Here is a 19,691-nt window from a genome sequence, read left to right on the forward strand (position 1 = left end):
CTCCTTATTCTTTCCGCTCCTTTTTATCTTCCCTCTCTGTTTTCTTCCTCGTCTCTATATGATGTTCTCCTGCTTTTCTTTTTTTCTTATACAATTCTATTTTACAGTATAGTATATGCAGGTGTTTTTTATTATTAATATGCGGTTTCAGTGTATAGCTGTTCATGTATTCACAAAATGATATATGTTTTTTACGATGTTTCGTACATAATTCAGCTTTTATTACATTTTATATTCTTGTTATTTAATATACGATCTTGTTCTCGCTGTGGTAGTGCTAACCTACTCTGAGTGTTATTATTCTTCTTCTTGCAAGTTAGTACTTCATTATCAAATGTATTTATATGAGTATGGTTTTTCCTCTTGTTTTCTTATCTCATTGACAGTTGCTTGTTAACAGTGGGCTATTCTTATCTACCAACTTTTGCTCCTAGTACGGGTCTCCTACTCGCCTCTCCTACATTCTCCTTTGCATGATATGGGTCTCTTTTAGACCTCCCCCTCTGCCTCTTCTCTTTCTCTTTTCTAGTCTTTCTTCTCATCTTCTGTCTTTTCTTTTTTCCTGGTTCTCCCACATGGATGCTCCCGTAACATTGATTTTGTTTAATGGTTGGTCTACTCTCTTTTTGAACTTCGCCCTTTCTCTGTTATCAATGTTGTCTTCGTTTGTATCCCCTTCCGTTCTATGCCAGGTTTAAATGTATTATCCCTTAATGTTAAGGGTTTGAATCATCCGGTGAAACGATCAAAAATCTTAGATTATTGTAAGTCTCTCTCGGCGGATTTAGTTCTCTTTCAAGAATCTAAGATCACTAGTAGGGAAGCGTTATTCTTAAAGAAAGAATGGGTGTCGGATGTGTCTTGTTCGGATGCTTCTGGTAAACGCAATGGTGTGGTTACGTTAGTCTCGAGGAATTCAGGTTTATCACTTCTCTCTTCTGAGCATGATTCTGAGGGTCGCTGGCTCTTATCTAAAGTGTCGGATGGACAAAATGATTTGTTTGTTATGAATATTTATGCTCCAAATGTTGATAACCCTGCTTTTTGGACATCCATTTCTAAAAAATTGCACGACACCCCACATGCTGGCAATCTCATTGTTGGTGGGGATTTTAACTTACCAATGGATCCTTTATTGGATAGGAATTCGGCATTTCAATTTCGTCCACCTAAAGCACACAAACAGATGCTCAACATGTGTTCTATTGCTCAATTACATGATATTTGGCGTCTCCATAATCCCACTGGGAGTGACTTTTCTTTCTTTTCCTCCCCTCATTCCTCATTCTCTCGTATTGATTATCTCCTCGTTCACTCTTCTCTTGTCTCAGCTTCTTCTTCCCCGCTTATACATCCCATTGTCATCTCGGATCATGCTGCGGTCACTTTTACACTATCGTCCTTTGCTCCGAAATCACGTGGTCGTTCCTGGAGACTTAATACGGAAGTGTTACATGACTCTTCCCAGGTGGAAGAATTTTCATCGGCTATCAACACTTTTTTCAGTGAAAATGAGGATTCTGTCTCTTCTCCAATAACTTTATGGGATTCTTTTAAGTGTACTTTCCGGGGCCAAGTTATTGCATGCATGTCCAAACGTAATTTAGCGATTAAGAAAGAACTTACTGATTTATCTTCTCAAATCAAGATTCTGGAGGCTTCCTTTAGACATACTAAAGATCCGACTATCCTGCAACAAATTAAGCACCTAAAATACCAATATAATACAATTGTCACTAAAAGAGCTCATATTGGTTTCCAAGCACAAAAGTCCAAAAAGTTACTTTTGAAGAATCGGGCTGGCAAACTTTTGGCTGCTACTTTAAAATTCCAAGATTCTTCCTATAAATCCTCACAGATCTCTTCTATTACGGATCATACTGGCTCTAAAAAATTCCAAACTGAGGAAATTCTTGAAGTTTTTCGCGATTTCTATAACAAATTATATACCCCCTCTCACCAAGCATCTTTTGACAAATGCCAAGATTTTTTAAAATCGATTCCGCTTCAATCGGTATCAGAAGAAGATCGCTCCACTCTAAATGAACCTATTTCACCTGAGGAAATAGTTTCTGCTATTAAGGCCACCCGTTCGGGGAAAGCACCTGGCCCAGATGGATACCCGATATTATTTTATAAAACCTTTCTCCCGTTGCTTGTTCCTAAGTTACAAAATGTCTTTGACGCTTTTGTTCGTAATGGTTCTGTTTCTGGTACGGCGGCTGAAGCCACCATAGTAGTGATTCCGAAAGAGGGGAAGGACCATTCGGACCCTAAGAATTTCCGCCCTATTTCGCTTCTCAATATGGAAGCGAAGATTTTTGCTAAAATTCTGGCTAAACGTCTAGAATCTTTTATTCCCAATCTAGTTCATCCCTCCCAAACTGGTTTTGTTAAGGGTAGGTTGGCAAGAGATAACATTCGCACTTTTTGCCATATTATTGGGGCGGCTAAGCGATCCCAACTCCCTGCCGCGGCCTTGGCTCTCGATGCGGAGAAGGCCTTTGATAAGGTCTCGTGGCCTTTTCTTCGAGCTGTCTTATGTGCACATAACCTTGGGGATTCTTTTATTAACATGGTAATGTCTTTATATTCCCAACCTAAAGCTAATATTAGAGTTAATGGTTCTACATCCTCTTTTTTTAATCTTTGTCAGGGCACGAGACAAGGTTGTCCCTTATCTCCTCTCTTGTTTTTGTTATCTATTGATCCTCTCCTTCGGTTGATTGATTTACACCCTGATATCAAAGGTTTCTCTTTTGGCCCTCATTGTCTTAAAACTGCAGCCTACGCTGACGATGTTCTCATCTTCTCAGACGATATCGCGTTGGCCATTCCTGCTATCTCTGACACCATTTCTTTGTTTTCTAAGGTCTCGGGTTATACCCTAAACAAAGATAAGACAGAAATGTTCCCGTTAAATGCCTATTGCTTTCCTGCTCATATGGGTTCGGTTGGCTTTAAGTGGCAATCTACCCATCTCAAATATCTAGGCATTTATTTCTGTTCCACGCTCCCTACCACGGTTGCCTATAATGAATCTCAAACTCTTATTAAAGTTCATCGTCTTCTGGATACATGGTCTCCAAAACATATTTCATGGTGGGGTCGCTTACAAACCCTGAAAATGATGATCACGCCGATTATCAATTTTGTCTCATCCATGATTCCGATTAAACTATCTGACTCTTTTTTTCGGGAAATTGATGGTATCACCTCCAAATTTTTATGGAACGGTAAACGCTCTCGGCTAGCATATAAATATTTACGTAGACCTTGTGACATGGGGGGATGCAATTTCCCGGACTGGGAAAAATATCAGACTGCTTTTTTGGCCTCTCAAGGTGCCTTATGGTTTTCTCCCCCAACCCGTCATATTCCTCTATGGCTACTCATAGAACAGGATTTAGCGGCACCTTTACCAACTGCCTCTTTTTGTACTACTTCCAATCTGCATATTCTGTTCTCCCGCTCTATAATTATTGATACAATTGTCGCAATTAAGAAAGTGGACAGAAAGATGGCATTTCCTCTACACAAAACTAGATGGTCTTCCATTTGGCGTAATTCCAAACTTAAACTTAATATCACTCCCACCCTCATGTCATACTGGGCGATGAAGGGTGTCTCTCTTGTACAACATTTATATACTGATTCTGGTGAGCCCTTACCTTTCTCTACCTTAGCGCTCAAACACTCTCTAACAAATCTCGACTTCTATACCTTTCTTAAAATCAAGGTTGCGGTCTCGAAAACTCGTCTTCACCCCTCCTCTTCCACCATCTCGCTGTTTTCTGTTTGGCTCAAAGCGGGTCATGTTGCTTCCCACATATATAGGTTTCTTTCCTCTACTTCGCTTCCTGATCAGACGGTAGCACAGCAGAAATGGTCGCGTCATTTTGATCACAATATTACGGATCATATATCCTCCGAAGCGTGGCAATCCATTGGCAAATTAGCGCTACGTAATAAAATAGCTCCGTCTTTAACACAGTCCAAGTTTTTCTCGATCAACCTACTCCACTGGACTCCTGTACGTCTTCATTCCCTCCACCTTACTGAGAATGATCTCTGTTGGAGTTGTGGCGTAGAGGTGGGTGACTTTCCACATATGTTCTATAATTGTTCCTTACTTAAACCTTTCTGGGAGCTTATTAGCAACATTTGTCTCTTATCTTTGACATTGAGCTCCAGCTCTCTTTTCCTTTAGTTATATTAGGCCCCTGGGCTGCTCCTAAGCCTCTTCCCCTTGATCCGTTGCAATTACAATTGTTAGACCTTCTTTTATCTGTCGCGGTCAAAGTTATCCTTATGGAATGGAAATCTTTCTCGTCTGTCTCCTACCATACATGGTGGGCATGGGTTTCCTTCTTACGCAGTGCTCACACCTCAGTAGATCTAGCGCACCTGCCGCCTTCCATCTCTAATGGGGTTTGGGCAACCCTGGATGAATATATGGAACTCTCCGCGAAAGGTCTAGTCCCTCAATTTCCTGTTGTTCTGTCTACCTAATTTCCTGTTGTTTCTGTCTACCTAATTTCCTGTGGTTTCTGTCTACCTAATTTTTGTTTGGTAGTTCCGTTACATTGGGTTATTCTTGTGGGACTCCTTCTTCCTTTCTTCCTCTTTCCTGTCCTCTCATCCCGTTTCTTTCTTTCTGCTGCTTTTTTCCTTTCTCTCCTTCTTTCTTCCTTTGCTTCTTATTATCTTCTCCTGCCCCTATCCTCATCTTAGGGACTGATACGTTCTGCGTTCTGAACAATGTACTCCTTTATTGGCTCATTTCATTGCCTTCATTTGGATTGCCTTTTTCTCCAATTTTACTTACATTTAGCTTAGTTTCTGATCACATGTTATCCATGTTTTCACGTTCTTCTCATATTGGAATGTATCACCTCTTTGTATTTTGATTGCTATTATTTGGATCATTATTTCTCTCAATAAAATCCTCTTGAAATGAAAAAAGAGTTCATCACATTATGCTTTTTATGCCAAATGAACTATATTCGTAGAATCGGCTCTGTATTGATTTTCATGTACCTATATTCTCTGATTTTAAGGTGTGTTTTTATTCAATTATTTTTGGCATTATAATAAAATCCATAAACTGGAATTCGCAGTCTGTGGTCTTTTAAACATAACTACATTGTAAGTATAATCTTGAATGGTTTTGCTCCCCTCAACCACTTTCAGCAGGCCAATGAAAGACCATCTGTGCTTAATTTAGTAGGGAAGGCAAGGACTAAATTTAGCGTAATGACTTTAAATCATTTTAAGGCTGACCATGTTGTGCACTCAACATGTTCGTCCATCAGGCTAACATACTGTACATTTCTGAAGTCTTGTGTGAGCAAATCTCAGACTTTAACCCCTTGGGCGGGGGCGCGATTCTGCGCCTGTGTGGCCGTTTTGAAGAGTGGGCGGGTTCATGACGGCCCCCAGCCGTCATCAGCACACGAGCACTGTGATGCATGACGGACTGGGGACGTCATCAGCACGCAAGGGGTTAAATGTTGCTGAATTACATTTTTTTTGTTAATTTCCACTGAGCCCTAAATTCCGTGGAGTCATCTGAAAAGCTGAACAAAATTCCAAATCGTTTTGTGGAGAAATTGGGCGTCTGAAAGTACTGCCAATCTCAGGTGCAGCTGAGCTCTTTGAACATTCATGGAAGTAAATAATGTTTGCTGACCATTATCAGCGTCACACCTTAATTCAACAAAGGGTGAGAGGCGCCCTTTACACGCTGTGTTTAGACAGTGATTGCATTTGCATGATGAAGTCTGTGCCTAATCCAGGCCCGAGTTCCTTTCCCATGCAGCTCGGCACATTCAAAATATTATATTGTGTGTATTCAGAGGGAGCGAGGCGCGAGGAGCTTCGGTATCTTTTAGCAAATTACCTGAAACCTGCATTGAAGCTTCAGAGCGTTTTTACAATGTGAATAATGTGCCTCCGGGTCACGGTGAAACCACTGCCAGGTCAAGCCAGGCTCATGCTATTTTAACAATACCAAGGGAAGGGGCAGATTGAACCCCACCTGCTGTGGACTCCACTTTCTGTCACAAGAGGAGGCACCCCCAGGTCAGGCATGCCACCAGCCATTAGGGATATACTCTAATTGTACACAAAGGCATGCCAGACATGCTAACTGTAAATAAAGACATGTTAGACATGCTAACTGTAAATAGAGACATGTTAAACATGCTAACTGTAAATAAAGACATGTTAGACATGCATTCTGTAAAGACATGCTAACTATCAATAAAGACATGCTAGACATGCTAACTGTAAACAAATACATGCTAGACATGCTAACTTTAAATAAAGACATGTTAGACATGCATTCTGTAAATAAAGACAAGCTAACGATCAACAAAGACATGCTAGACATGCTAACTGTAAACAAAGACATGCCTAACATGCTAACTGTAAATAAAGACATGCTAGACATGCTAACTGTAAATAGAGACATGTTAAACAGGCTTACAGTAAATAAAGACATGTTAGACATGCATTCTGTAAATAAAGACATGCTAACTATCAATAAAGACATGCTAGACATGCTAACTGTAAAAAAATACATGCTAGACATGCTAACTGTAAATAAAGACATGTTAGACATGCTAACTGTAAATAAAGACATCTTAGACATGCATTCTGTAATTAAAGACATGCTAACTATCAATAAAGACATGCTAGACATGCTAACTGTAAACAAAGACATGCTAACTGTAAATATAGACATGCTAGATATGCTAACTGTAATTAAAGACATGCTAGACATGCTAACTGTAAATAAAGCCATGTTAGACATGCTAACTGTAAATAAAGACATCTTAGACATGCATTCTGTAAATAAAGACATGCTATCAATAAAGACATGCTAGACATGCTAACTGTAAACAAAGACATGCTAACTGTAAATAAAGACATGCTAACTGTAATTAAAGACATGCTAGACATGCAAACTGTCAATAAAGCCATGTTTGAAATGCTAACTGTAAATAAAGACATGCTAACTGCATACACAGCCATGCTAAAGATGTTGTCAATACAGCATGCTAGATATGCTAACATTTAACAGAGACATCCTATACATGCTAACCGCTAACAGTGACGTTCTCGATGTGCTGGGGGCCAATGCTCACCGTTAGACTACTAGGCAGTGAAGGCCCCTGTTACTGCGCTGCTTGTGTAGATTTACAAAGCAAAGCAAAGCAAACCCCTGGTCCATCATCATGGATGTTCTGATGAGACCCTGACATCAACGCTAAGGGTAGAAACGTGTCTACAAATACAACAAATCAACTGATGGTTAATCCTGATTAAGTTTAGGTTCAGACATGAAATGCAGTCATTGCTAATGATATGCTTCGTGGCTGTTAGTCTGCAAACATACAATTTCAAGTTTTGACCCTCCTCTTTGCTCTCTCAATCGCGAGGGTCTTCCTCCTTCACTTGGGACCTGTTGCACATTTTCTGTAATTGTCTGTTGATATTCACAAAATGGTGTTTGCTAATTACGGCTTGTGAATGTGATATTAAATTAACGGAGAGACTATGGTTGTTGGTCATACGACAAGATAACGCATTGATTGCACAGTGATTTCACTACATATTCATTGAATGCTTTGAATGAATCCGCTGAGAGACGCTGTTCTACAACAAAAATTATGCATCCAAGTTCGCACTGGGTTATGGATTGCTCATGTATGAATAAAATATAAGGCAGCTACGCTATACGCGCAGCAGGTAACACATGTGCTAGATACACTAAATGCAAATATGGACAAGTTATAAATGCCAATTAGGACATGTTTGACATATTAACTGCCAGTTGGAACATGATAGACATGCTACCTGACAAAGGAGTGACACTATACATGCCAACTGCCAAAATATGCATGTTAGACTTGTTAACTGTAAATATCATTTGATGGAATCAATTGAAAGCCTAGCTTAGGTGTGTCCACTGTAGAGACCGCTACTAGCTAGTTATTTAGGATATCCACTGATTATGCACATTAGATCCATTTAGATTCATTATTCATATATGTGCTCCTCATGGAAACATGGGTAGAATGCATTTCGTTCAGTCTGCCTCTGGCACTCGAAAAAGTCACATCATTTATGATATCCAGACCAAGCACAATTCTACACTAGCCCTAAATGTCAAATAATTTTTTTTTTAAACTTTTTTAAAATATCTTTATTTGTATTTTTCGTATTTGAACAGCGGTAAAAGAATATATGAATAATCGTAATACATGAGGTATAGGGACATGATAGAGTTCACAAAAATTATATACACACTTTTACAGAGTCAGTTGTAGATAGGCGAGTATAAAGCAGCATATTTGGGACTGATGCATTAACTCTTTATACGTTTGCATATGACAATCGTGTTTGGTGGTGAACACATAGTATGTGGTCCATCTATTGATACGGTGTACTCCGTCTGTTGTGAGTTGGCCCGTCCCCAAGAAAGTTGTTTGCCTATCCACCCGTATGACATATATTTCACAGTTCTATATCATATTTCACAGTGTAGCAACATATTATAATGCAAATGTAATGCAACTTTCAGTTTTAAAACCAAAGAAATTAAACAAGGATAGAAAAAAAAAGAGATAACTAAAAAGCCATCATCAAGCCCATGTGGCTGGGTCATAGTAGTACTGACGAGGTGAGGGTTTTTCCGTTATTGATCCAAGGCTATCCTTCACTGCCAGTTGATCCCCCTTCCCCTGAACAATGCTTAATTAGGATTGTCCTGTTAGTAATGCTTTGCATCTTCTGCTTCCTTGTTTATAGGCCTGACAGTGTCCCTAAATGTCAACTCATAATCCGGTGTGTAGATCATTATCCCTAGTTGAAGAAGTGAGACTCCATCCCAGAGCAGGAACAGCTGATGGATCGCACATCAACAGAAGCGCAATTCACATGCAGAAATTAGACTATCAGGACTAAATGTTACACAACTTTACTTCTTCTATTCTGGTGTCACTGATGTACTCCTTGCTCAGAGGCTGTCTCTGACCATGCAGTGACTGGAGGTTAGAGCACCCTGTCCACTCTTTTGTTTTAATAGAGATCTGGTAGGGTTAGACCCCTAAGCTGAGTGACCCATCCTCACAGAGTGGTTGTCATGGCATTGCCCCATTTCTCAACACGATTGAGGGTCATATCTGTTCCATGAGCCAGTTGGGTCACCCATGACCCTTGGTAACCTCTGGCAGGTTCTACCTGAGGCAAGATGATCCGCTGTGTTTCATGATTTATCTTAGTTATCCGTACTTATGGTTGAAGTTAAGTGAGGGTGTGAGTTAGAGCAAAGTTACTCCCAAGTGAGTGGGTGATAGTTTAATTTATCACTATCCATGATTCTTTAGAATTGGGAAACTTTTCTGAAGTATGGAGAGAGGGTGCAGTTAAAGATGGTGCTAGTTTTCTAGGCTCTCAGCTGATGTGTCTGAATAAAGTCATTGATTATAACTTTGCATGTGGTTGTGTGTCTTTTCTTGCCCATGTTGTCTGTATCCTTGTGGTCTGTTTCCACAGTGATCTCATGGTCTTTTTGAGGTTCAGGCCTCACCTCTATGGACTGGCCTTCTAAGACCAGCTCAAGGAGCTTCATTGTGTGGAGCTGTGTGGATGCTACTCTTTGAAACATTATCTTAAAAGTTGATACACAACTCTCCATTGTACCATATGCTTGATGCCACAACTTTTATTTTTCTTTCGGTCACCTCCAGATATACTCCACAGGCCTTTTTCTGCTTTGCTGCAAACATTTAATTGAGGGCAGGTTGCACTGCTTCAATAGCTGTGGACATCCACGATAGTTAGACACTACTCCCAAGAGCTGAGTGAATCAGCTGCCAGCAACTCCCATAAAGCCTCAGGTACATTGTATAGCGGAATTGCTTATGGTGTGGTAGACCTGGGCTTGTTGGGGTTCAAGGAGTATGAAGAAAGAAGTGGTGTAGTCTCTTTCTTCCATTTCTTTGGAAGAATCCATTCTAATACTCTATATTCTTTTCATTTCACTACAACCAACACAGCCACTGTACTAACAGGCCCTTGTATTTGCCTGTAAGGACCTGGCACTAAGATAGTCTCCAATGTGTGCTGGTATTAAATTATAGGAAATTGATCAAGGCGCTGATCATTACATGATTGCTGGATCCATACCAAGTTGGCTTCTACCAGGCAGCTCATGCGAGGTACTCAGCGGTGGCTGGCATTACTCGCGGTTGGGGGGGTGGGCGCAGAGGTGGCAGAGGGTTGCGGCGGAGGGGGAGTGTTGCGGGTAGTATTGCACGGGGCGAAATAAAAAAAAAACATAAACTTACCTTAAGGCCGGTCCCACATCACTGCTCCTGCTTCCCTGTCTTTGACTACAGGAACAGAAAGCAGGCAGCCACGCTCCCTCCCCTAAGCCAATCACAATGCTGCAATGCAGCATTGTGATTGGTCTGAGTGCCGTGACACGGCACTCAGCCAGGGGCTAGAGGGATGGGCAGGTTCTCTATGCAGGTTGTAATGTAGCCTGCATGGAGAACAGGGAAGTGCTCATGACTGGTTTTGGCAGTCCGAGAGGGCCGACCAAACAGTCATTGCGCACTTAGGAGTGGGCAAACAACTCCTTCCCTGTCCTGCTCCAAGAGCAGAGCAGCCCACCCGCCCGCAAAGCAGCAGGACACATCACAAAGCATAAAATGATAATAACCTGAAGGTATTATAATTTTATGTTTCTCTTCTTTACACTGCTTAAAAGCAGTGGGAGATGCTCCTGCGCCACAGCGGAGAAGCCGCCCCTGGAGGTACTGCAGCCTTGTGGTATGTCCACCAACTGCAGCATTTTATTAAATGCATTAGGGCAGCATGCAGAGTCGCGTGGTAGCCTCAAGACCCCATGGTATATGATAAACGTCCACCATGGCAAGCACCAGCAGATAAAATGCTGCTTTCATGGCATAAACTTATTCCAGGACCTGCCCCAGTCAGCACTAAGCCTCGCAGAGTACAACTTTCTCATGCAACTGAGCGTGTTTAGCCAGACAGTGCCTAGACAATACTTAGAGGCATGCACCGCCAGGTAAAAACTTAATAGGTGAACCTGGGAGAAAAGTGATAGCAGCAGGTACACTGCCTAGTAATTCAAACTGCTTTTGCCAGACTGTAATAAATAGGCAATGAATATTCCATTTGAAGAAAACACTCTCTGACTTAGTTTTTTCTGTGCAAGTTACATTGGCCTACTCCTGGTTCAGAGCTTGTCTCTGATCATGCTGTTCTCTGGGTTGTCCTTCTGAGCTCCACCTTCCCCTTCTCTCCTTTCACTTTTTTGAGGTTCCAGTGCCACTAAAGCCCTGAGTTGGGGGACCCACATTCACTGTATGGCTGTCACTCAACGTACAACATTTGGAAATTGGCCTCTGCAAAAGACTATTGATGGACTTCAGGATATGTTTGCTGTCCTTGATTCCCTTATGATGGGAATGTTGTGGATTTTCCCTTTGTTTTTGATGTGGATGCCTTAGAAAATAAAATGAAATGTTTCTCTCTGTAACTGCTGGAGTTTAATTGAATTATTTGTTTCATATTCTAGTTTAGTATGACAGTTATGTCATAGGTAGTCTGATATGTCGTTTTTGAGTTTATAAATCTTACTGTATATTCTTGCTGGATTGAAACACTGTGCTTTGTGTATCTATTTATTCTAGGGTCAATTTAGCATCGATCAGACTGGAGCTCTCTTTTATTATCTTCTTAATTTGGAAAAGTTGATCTGGTACTTTTTCTCCGAGAAAGGGGAGCCTTAGTTAATATGATCATCCTGTCCCAAAAATAGTATAAGTAGGCGAGCCTGTGTTTGGTTTAAGCCTATTATAGCTCATAAAATCTCACTGAAAGGGAAACAGCCTTCAAAGGTGTATACATATAAACACTGATAAACACCCGCTCAACCACAAATTAGAATACTGTTTAATGAAAAGAAAATGAGAGGGAATGAGTCATTTTTATTTCTTCCTGAAGCGCCAAGACAATGTAACTTTGTTGTACAAGGAATCGGCAAGAAAGACTGGTTTATGATTATTTTGCTTGAGTTTTGTTGTTTGGGGATGTCACTAAAATATTGTTTCTTCTTCTTGAATGTGTGCTTGAATTAAAATGTTTGGGGTTCAGAAGCATGTTTTAGATATGATCTAATTATATTTTACACTGTGGAGAATCTTGGAATATTGAAATCATAATTGGTCTTTTGGTGGTGCTCAGTTTGTTTACTGAAATGGCTGGTTCATTTAAATAATGGCCAACATGTATTATCACATTTTCACACAGACTCAGATTGGGTAGAAACCTTTGAAACTTCAGCCCCCTTTTCTAACAAGTCAGTATTGATAGCAGGTCAGCTGCCAAACACCCCAGACTTTAAATATTCAATGCAAGATTTTGAGACTGGTATCTGTGAAGAGCGTGCTGTCAACATGCACATGGAGTAGTTGTGAAAACTATCACAGAAGTCTTTACTCCTACCAGCAGAATGAATAGCAGCAAGGTGGCCCATTTTTATGTGTGATACCTTCAGCTAATCCTGGATTTTTATCAAACTGCACTGTACTGCTGGGGTTTTTGAGCGCAAAGTCACAATGTTAACAACAGAATGTCAAGACCCAGAATACAATGTGATGTCTGTTAAAAAGTTAGGATTGACTTAAGATGAGACATTTGCCACTGGTCACTTGGCGATATGAATGTCCACACAACCGCAGAAACAGTTTCAGGTGCCTTAGTATGTGGGGCTACATATAAATCTGGTGAACTCCCAAATGTTAAAGGTTTCACAAGGTACTATGCTGTTGGCAGGGCTGAACACCCCTACAATGCAATAATATTCTGTAAGGTGTAGGTGAATGACCTCTAACTGTGCCCAGAAATGTATTCATTGAAGCATTTGAATATAGCACTCATTTTTTTAAATTCATGAATAATCCTGTCAACCAGACAGAATCCTGACATAGTGAATATGAGAGGTAATGATATGTGATTGAGAGAGTGCAATGCCCAAACGTTCAGTGCTTAAAACAGTCTTAGATAAGTCCATTGGACAGATTGCCTATGGGAAAACTCTACATATCCTGCATTACAACTCCTTTGAATTAAATAGAAGCTTTATAGCAATCACCACAAAAAATCTAAATGCTTTGTAAAGACTGGAAAAACACACTTTTTTTATTTTGGGGTGTTAGGCAGTTGAATAGACACTCATAAGCACTGATTTCGAAAGGTTTGGAAAACACTGGGAAACACAACTGACATCCACAAAAAATAAACACTGAAACCAGGACATTTTAGCAATGTGACTTACATTACATTACATATTCTGCTTGACCCCTGTACATTTAATAGGGGATGTTTGGACAACATAAAAATATGGGAAAACAGAAATATCGGAAATTAAATATTGTGGCACACAAATATCGTGATGCACAAATATTGTTGACAAGAATATTGTATTTTAAGGTAAGTAATATTGTTTTAAATAATATTGATGTTTTTAATTTTGTATTCACTTACATAGTGGCAACACATATATATTTTTTATTTTTTAATGTGTTTTAGTTAATATATTTATTTTATGTGCTGGTGTTTATGTAAATGTTATTAATTATTTTTAAAATATAGGGGCTTATTACAAGTCTTGGAGGGTGTACGATCTTCTGACCCCCCTATTAGGATCAGGGCAGTCGAGCTGCCTGGGACCACCGCAACCGACAGGGATCAGAGATCCCTGGTGGTGGCGTAGCGATCTTGAGGTCACAATATGTTTGGCGGGCCGTTGCGACCCTGCCAAGCATATTATGAGATTCTTCAACCCCATACTTTTCATGGCAGTGTGACTGCCATGAAAAGTGTGAAGTGAGGAATCAAAGGGGGCCCTAAAGGACCCCCTGGTGCCTCATGCCACGTGATTGCACATAGGATGAACACAGGGGGCACAACATGTGCCCGCTGTGTATGCACACCAGTATATGCATGGCATGGTCTGCCGTAGTCTTATGTCGTGCAGGTACTTCCTTTGGCGTTCCCATTGCAGTGCTTATTTCATAGGCACCACACAGGATATACCAAAGAACTGCCTGCCAGACCAGGAGAAACTCCTTGTCTGGCGGGCAGTTTCTACACAGGCTTCGCGGTGCGGGGAGGTCCCGCTCCTGCACTGCCAAACTCACAATAAGGCCATAGCTGGCACTTTAGAATTTTGTTATTCATTTTGAATACTAACTTGTAGTGGCATAGCAGATTGTTGGGTTTGTAGGAGGATAAGGTGGCAGATTAATTGGGTAATAACTAAGGGCCCCATTATGATGGCGGGCGGATCGCCCCCGCCGGGCCGGCGGTAGTCACCGGGAAATGCTGAATATGTCCACATGAGACAGTAAGACCTGTCCATACTTGGCACCAAATAAGAATTTACTAAAAATGACAAGCTTGTGTTTCATGATGAAAAATGGTGTTTCCATGAAAACTACAAGCCAAGCTTTTGTGTGATGGAAATTAGTTTATGATCCAGGTTTACTTTGATAACAATATGTATGTATTTTCAGACACTAACAAGCTGGTGTTTGGGAACAAAAGGATTGTCTTTCTGTGTAACCCGTGCCTTTTGCAACAGCTTGTTAGAGCAGGCCTCAAGCAGATTTTTTGTGTGCAGATTTATATAGCGCAAGCTCGACCCGAAGGTATTTGAGCGCTTTACATGAGCACCAGTTAAGTTACACAAGGACATATTAATGTGGGTTTTTTTTTTGGAAGGCACGAGGAGATTGAGGGCTATATTATGAAGAACGGCGATAACATTATCACCGCTTTAGCAGCAGGAAACTGCTGATAAAGCGGCGTTAAGGGGTTTGATAATATGCACTTGTGAATTCCCATAGAAGCCCAGGTTCAGTTGTGTGCCTGGGCTTCTATGGGAATTCACAAGGGCATATTATCAAGCCCACAATCACAGGATGCTGAACCAGCGCAGAGGCTCGAACCAGGTTCCCCAGCTCCAAAGTCAGCAGCTCTGGCCGTGAGGCCACATCCTCTTCCCTTGGAGTAGACACTAATCAGCAGATGAGCAGGTTGTTTAAATGATAGTTCTAGGTCTACCCAGCCACAGAGGCAGCAGATGTTGAGGTGACACTTCTGCCAGCACTGAGGATCTGTATACCAAGGTAAATGCGATGAGACCAGTATAAAGCTGGGCCAATGCTGATGCCATAAATACATGTTCTTGGATTTACCTAACAACCACCAGTCCTTGAGCTCAGAATGTCAGATGATTCTTCCATTTTTCTGTCTCTCTCTTGTTTTTCCCTCTCTCCTATTCTCTTTTTGTCTTTTTTCTCTTGGGTCGCTCCTCCTTTTGTCATTGTAAGGCAGTGGGTTGTTAATTGAGGTGGATGTGAGTACACCACATGGAATATTACCACAAACTTGTCAGGGTAAAACACTGGTTTAATAAATTCAACCTGGGTAGCTATGGCGCCGAACAGACACGCTTAATTTAGGAAAGTGTGTGAAGTATTCAGCAGTAACAAAACAGTCAAAAAGCCAAAACACAACACAATAAAAAACCCACAACCAATTGCAAAAAATAGAGAATAATTTAAGGAGTAAAGTGATACTAAAATAACAAACAACTTATGAGGAGAACTGGAGATATGAACTTTTAAAGATTCCAAGCCAAAAGAGCCCAGTAAAAGTAAAGCGTCACGCACTAGTCACTGTTCGAAGTTGACCAGAACCCAGGCACTATTTCAGGCGGACCACAATGGAGGTTGGGTCACATACATCAAATTAGTTCATCCAGGTCCAAAATTGTATCTTCTCCGAAATAAAAGTCAACTTAAGCGGGGCGTCTGCCTTTACTCTGCGCTGTCTCGGCCTTTCACTTACGGCAGTGGCGTAAAGCACTATGATGCCCCCCAGGCAGAATGTAAGAGGAGTGCCTTAGACTTTCATATCTCACAAATAGTCATAGGCTTTCAGCTAAATGGGGCCTTCCTGAAGGCTGCTGACCCACCCTTTGTTGGTCCACACTCCTAGCTCTTTGAGATTGCTTCATTCTTGATATTTATTTAAATTGTAATTCCTTTTGGTCATACCTTCTGCACCCTGACTGAGAATAAATGCATATATGAAGAACTGACAGTATGTAAGGGCTAGAAAAAAGGTGTTTGGGCTGCACAACCAAAATAGCTCAATGCATCAAGTCACAAAACAGTTGTGTTGTTGTTAACTGTTCTAATAGCAAATTGTAAATCACTGGGGAATTTTCTGACTTTAAATCCCATTCACTAATGCAGAAAGACTTGATTTTGGTTGTCCCCTAGTGAGGACCTTAGACTGTGGATGTCACACATATCCTGCAAAACGTTTCTGATCATTCCCCGGTCACTCTCAGAATTGAACTTCCTTGTATAACACAGGCACAAGGACATTGGCGCTTCCCTAATAGTGCTCTTAGAGATACAGGCCTAGATGTAGGTAATTCCCATTTACAGACTCTTGAATACCGAATTTTACCGATTCGGTATTTAGGAGTCTGTAAATGGGAAGGGGGCTGATTTAGGTAATTCCGAATTCAGGAATACCGAATCTGTAAGATTCGGTATTTACCGATTCGGTAAATACCGAATTGGTATTGCCCATTGATTCCTATGGGCCTTGAAGCCCATAGGAATCAATGGGCAATACCGATTCGGTATTTACCGAATCGGTAAATACCGAATCCTGCAAGGGTGCAGGGGGTGTCACTTTGACACCCTCTAGCACCCCAAGTACAGGCTTGTGTGACATGTGGCACACATACATGCCCTAAGGGCATTTCTGTGTGTCACATGGCACAGGTGTGCATGCATAGATGTGCATGCACACCTGAATTCGGTATTTTACCACACAATAGGATTGTGTGGTAAAATACCGACTCTTAAGGGCCTGTGGCACTCTTAGGAGTGTCAGCTACATATGGATTTACCGATTCGGTAAATATACCGATTCGGTATTTTACTGAATCGGTATATTTACCGAATCGGTAAAATTACCCATTCTTAAAATAACATGCCCCTACATCTGAAAACCCTAATACCGGTCGGAAACGGCCGAAATCGGCCGTTTCCGACCGGTATTAGGGCTCCTACATCTGGCCAACAGCTTTTAGAGGGAAAATCCAGGCACCCATAATCAAATTCTTTAAGAACAATAGAGTTCAGACATGCACTTTGCCATGGTGTGGGAAGCATTTAAGGTGTACATCAGGGGGTTCACAATAGGCAAATATGTTGGAGTCATTTAAGTCAATAAGGGCGTAGCTGGAGAAAGCAGAACTGAAACAACAATATGAGCATGATCACAACCAGCAGACATTAATTGAGCTGAACAATGCTATACAAACGCATCAAGAACTAATGGACAGAGAAACTCAACATACCCTCAAAGACACTAAGGCGTGAAATTATCATGAAGGAGATAGGCTAAGCCATATCCTCTCAGGCTAATACGGAAAGGACATTCGCATAACACTATTCCCACCCTGAAACTTGACACTGGGATAACGGTAGATGGAACCGCTACTATTGGCCGGGGGTTTCTGTCCCACTGTGGAAACTTATACACAAGCTGAACGAAGGCTACTAATCTTAGCATTCAGCAGTATCGTGATGATATTGCCCATGCAAGCTTAGAGGGTGGTGCTAGAGAATACTTGCTTGTACCGACTGACTCCCAAGAGTTAATACTTGCTACTGAGGGCCTAGCGGGGCACAAAGCCCCTGGAACCTATGGACTCACAGCAGGGTTCTATAAACCTTTAAAGGCAATACTGGCACCATTACTGGCAGACCTATCTCATGGAGATTTGGAGTCAGAGAAGAACGTCTGACCACTAGGAAGGTTTGGTATTACTACTATTTTGACACCTGGTAAGTATGTGCTAAACTGCTGGTCTTACAGACTCTCAAACCTTGATAATAGAATGCTCTTACATATTCTAGCCAATAGATTCACTCCTGCCGGAGCAGTCTGAAAGGGACACATTCAATAATCTGGCAACCCGCTTTGCAGTTATGCACCAAAGAAGACCTGAAATGATCGCTATCTCTGTGTTTTTTTAGATGCAAAGAAGGCATTTGATTCCCCAAGGTTAAGATGGGAGATGCTCAAACTGCCTTATAATGTGGGTATTTTGGGTCCAGATATGGAACGCTACTACTATACAGCGCATGTTCATTATGTGCCATGTTGGTTCCAACAGCGCTGTCGAGCTACTCATGTGCCAATTGAAGCCGATCATGAGGAGCTGGGAGAGCTGCGAACGTGTATCTCAGTGAGACCACTGAATTGTGTGCAGACTATTGGATATGCCTCAGTGAAACCAATTTAGAAGAAAGAGATCTATCAGCAGGAAACAGCAAAGGGTCATTTGAGGACAATGCACTATTTTAGTGAATTAGAGGACCTAACTCCTAGTGTCAGTGTCAATAATCTGGACATTAGAGCATCTGAATGGACCTCTCCAGCTGTATGATCAGGAAAACCTGAGGGTTAGCGCACGGCACCAACACTGATGAACAGGCTACCAATGCAGTCGTTTTACAGGGTCCAATGGTTCAACAATAGATGTCAGAGCCTCAGCTGACATCATCAACCAAACTTGCATTCTAGAGAGGCCAATGTTGGTGATTGTTAGAGGTTCAGAACAAGGAGGGGTCTGTTTTTTTTTATCTGCAGCTGGCTGCCCCTTCATAAGTAATATGGGTTCAGAAGGTGGCCCTTGAACCACAGTACAGTAAGAGTGCATAGATTGATGAGGTACAGGAAAATGTGTGTACAAACTGCTTGATAATAATAGTGACTAGTTCACTTTGCTGAACAGGAACCCAATATCCACAGTTTCACTCACATGAACAAGAAGGCGTATGACAAACCAGAGCCGCACTGCCAGCTGGATAAGCCAATATTTGTGCAAGTGGAGATTGATAACAGATGTTTCAGAAACTGCCCTGTAACACCTCAACCCAATGCATCCTCAGATATGCAGAACACAACAAGGGCAGCATCACCATAGCTACCAGATAATACGCCTGGTTCCAATGTGCCCGTAGAGAACCAGGCAACGAGCGGATCCGCCTACTTTAGCAGAACATCCCTGAATAGCCAATCGCAGCAAACAACGCAGAGCAAGGGAGATTTCCAGGTACTTCCCGTCCAGTATCTTATCAAATTTGCAATGGGAAGTTGTGCACAAATGTTTCATTCACTCTTCCAGTATAATATCTACAAACACAAATCAGAGAAAATGGAGGCCTCCCTGATGTCATGAAGCTCCTTCAAATTTCTGGGATTCACCCAAGACACAATTTCAAATAGCTGCAGGAATCTTGGAAAACTCAGGTTCTGCCCAGCAAAACAAATTTAAAAATGTGCACTACTTACCCAGTGCCCCCTGCCGAATGTCAGTGCGAGTGGCTCCTCCCACAATAAACTGAGGATTGGCACAGATTTCCTGGAAATAAAATGGAGCAAAAAGCATATTTAATGACTGTCGCGAGAGGACTATTATAAGGAGTTGATAAACATTTTATTGTATCTGTCTTTGCGAATCTACACAAGAAGACACAAAACAGGCAATA

The 19,691-nt window shown here is 41.4% G+C and overlaps 1 protein-coding gene across 1 annotated transcript in view; it reads right to left on the reverse strand.

Annotated features, from left to right (window-relative positions):
• The window catches only part of CAPN8 (calpain 8), a 197,606-nt gene that overhangs the window by 146,431 nt on the left and 31,484 nt on the right, over positions 1-19,691 (reverse strand). Inside the window, exon 2 of the mRNA XM_078649840.1 lies at positions 19,495-19,564. Within this exon, the coding sequence (XP_078505966.1) occupies positions 19,495-19,564 (70 nt within the window). The remainder of the gene's footprint in view (positions 1-19,494; positions 19,565-19,691) is intronic.

The sequence above is a fragment of the Lissotriton helveticus genome, chromosome 6 (assembly GCF_964261635.1).
Source record: "Lissotriton helveticus chromosome 6, aLisHel1.1, whole genome shotgun sequence".
Lineage (NCBI taxonomy): Eukaryota > Metazoa > Chordata > Amphibia > Caudata > Salamandridae > Lissotriton > Lissotriton helveticus.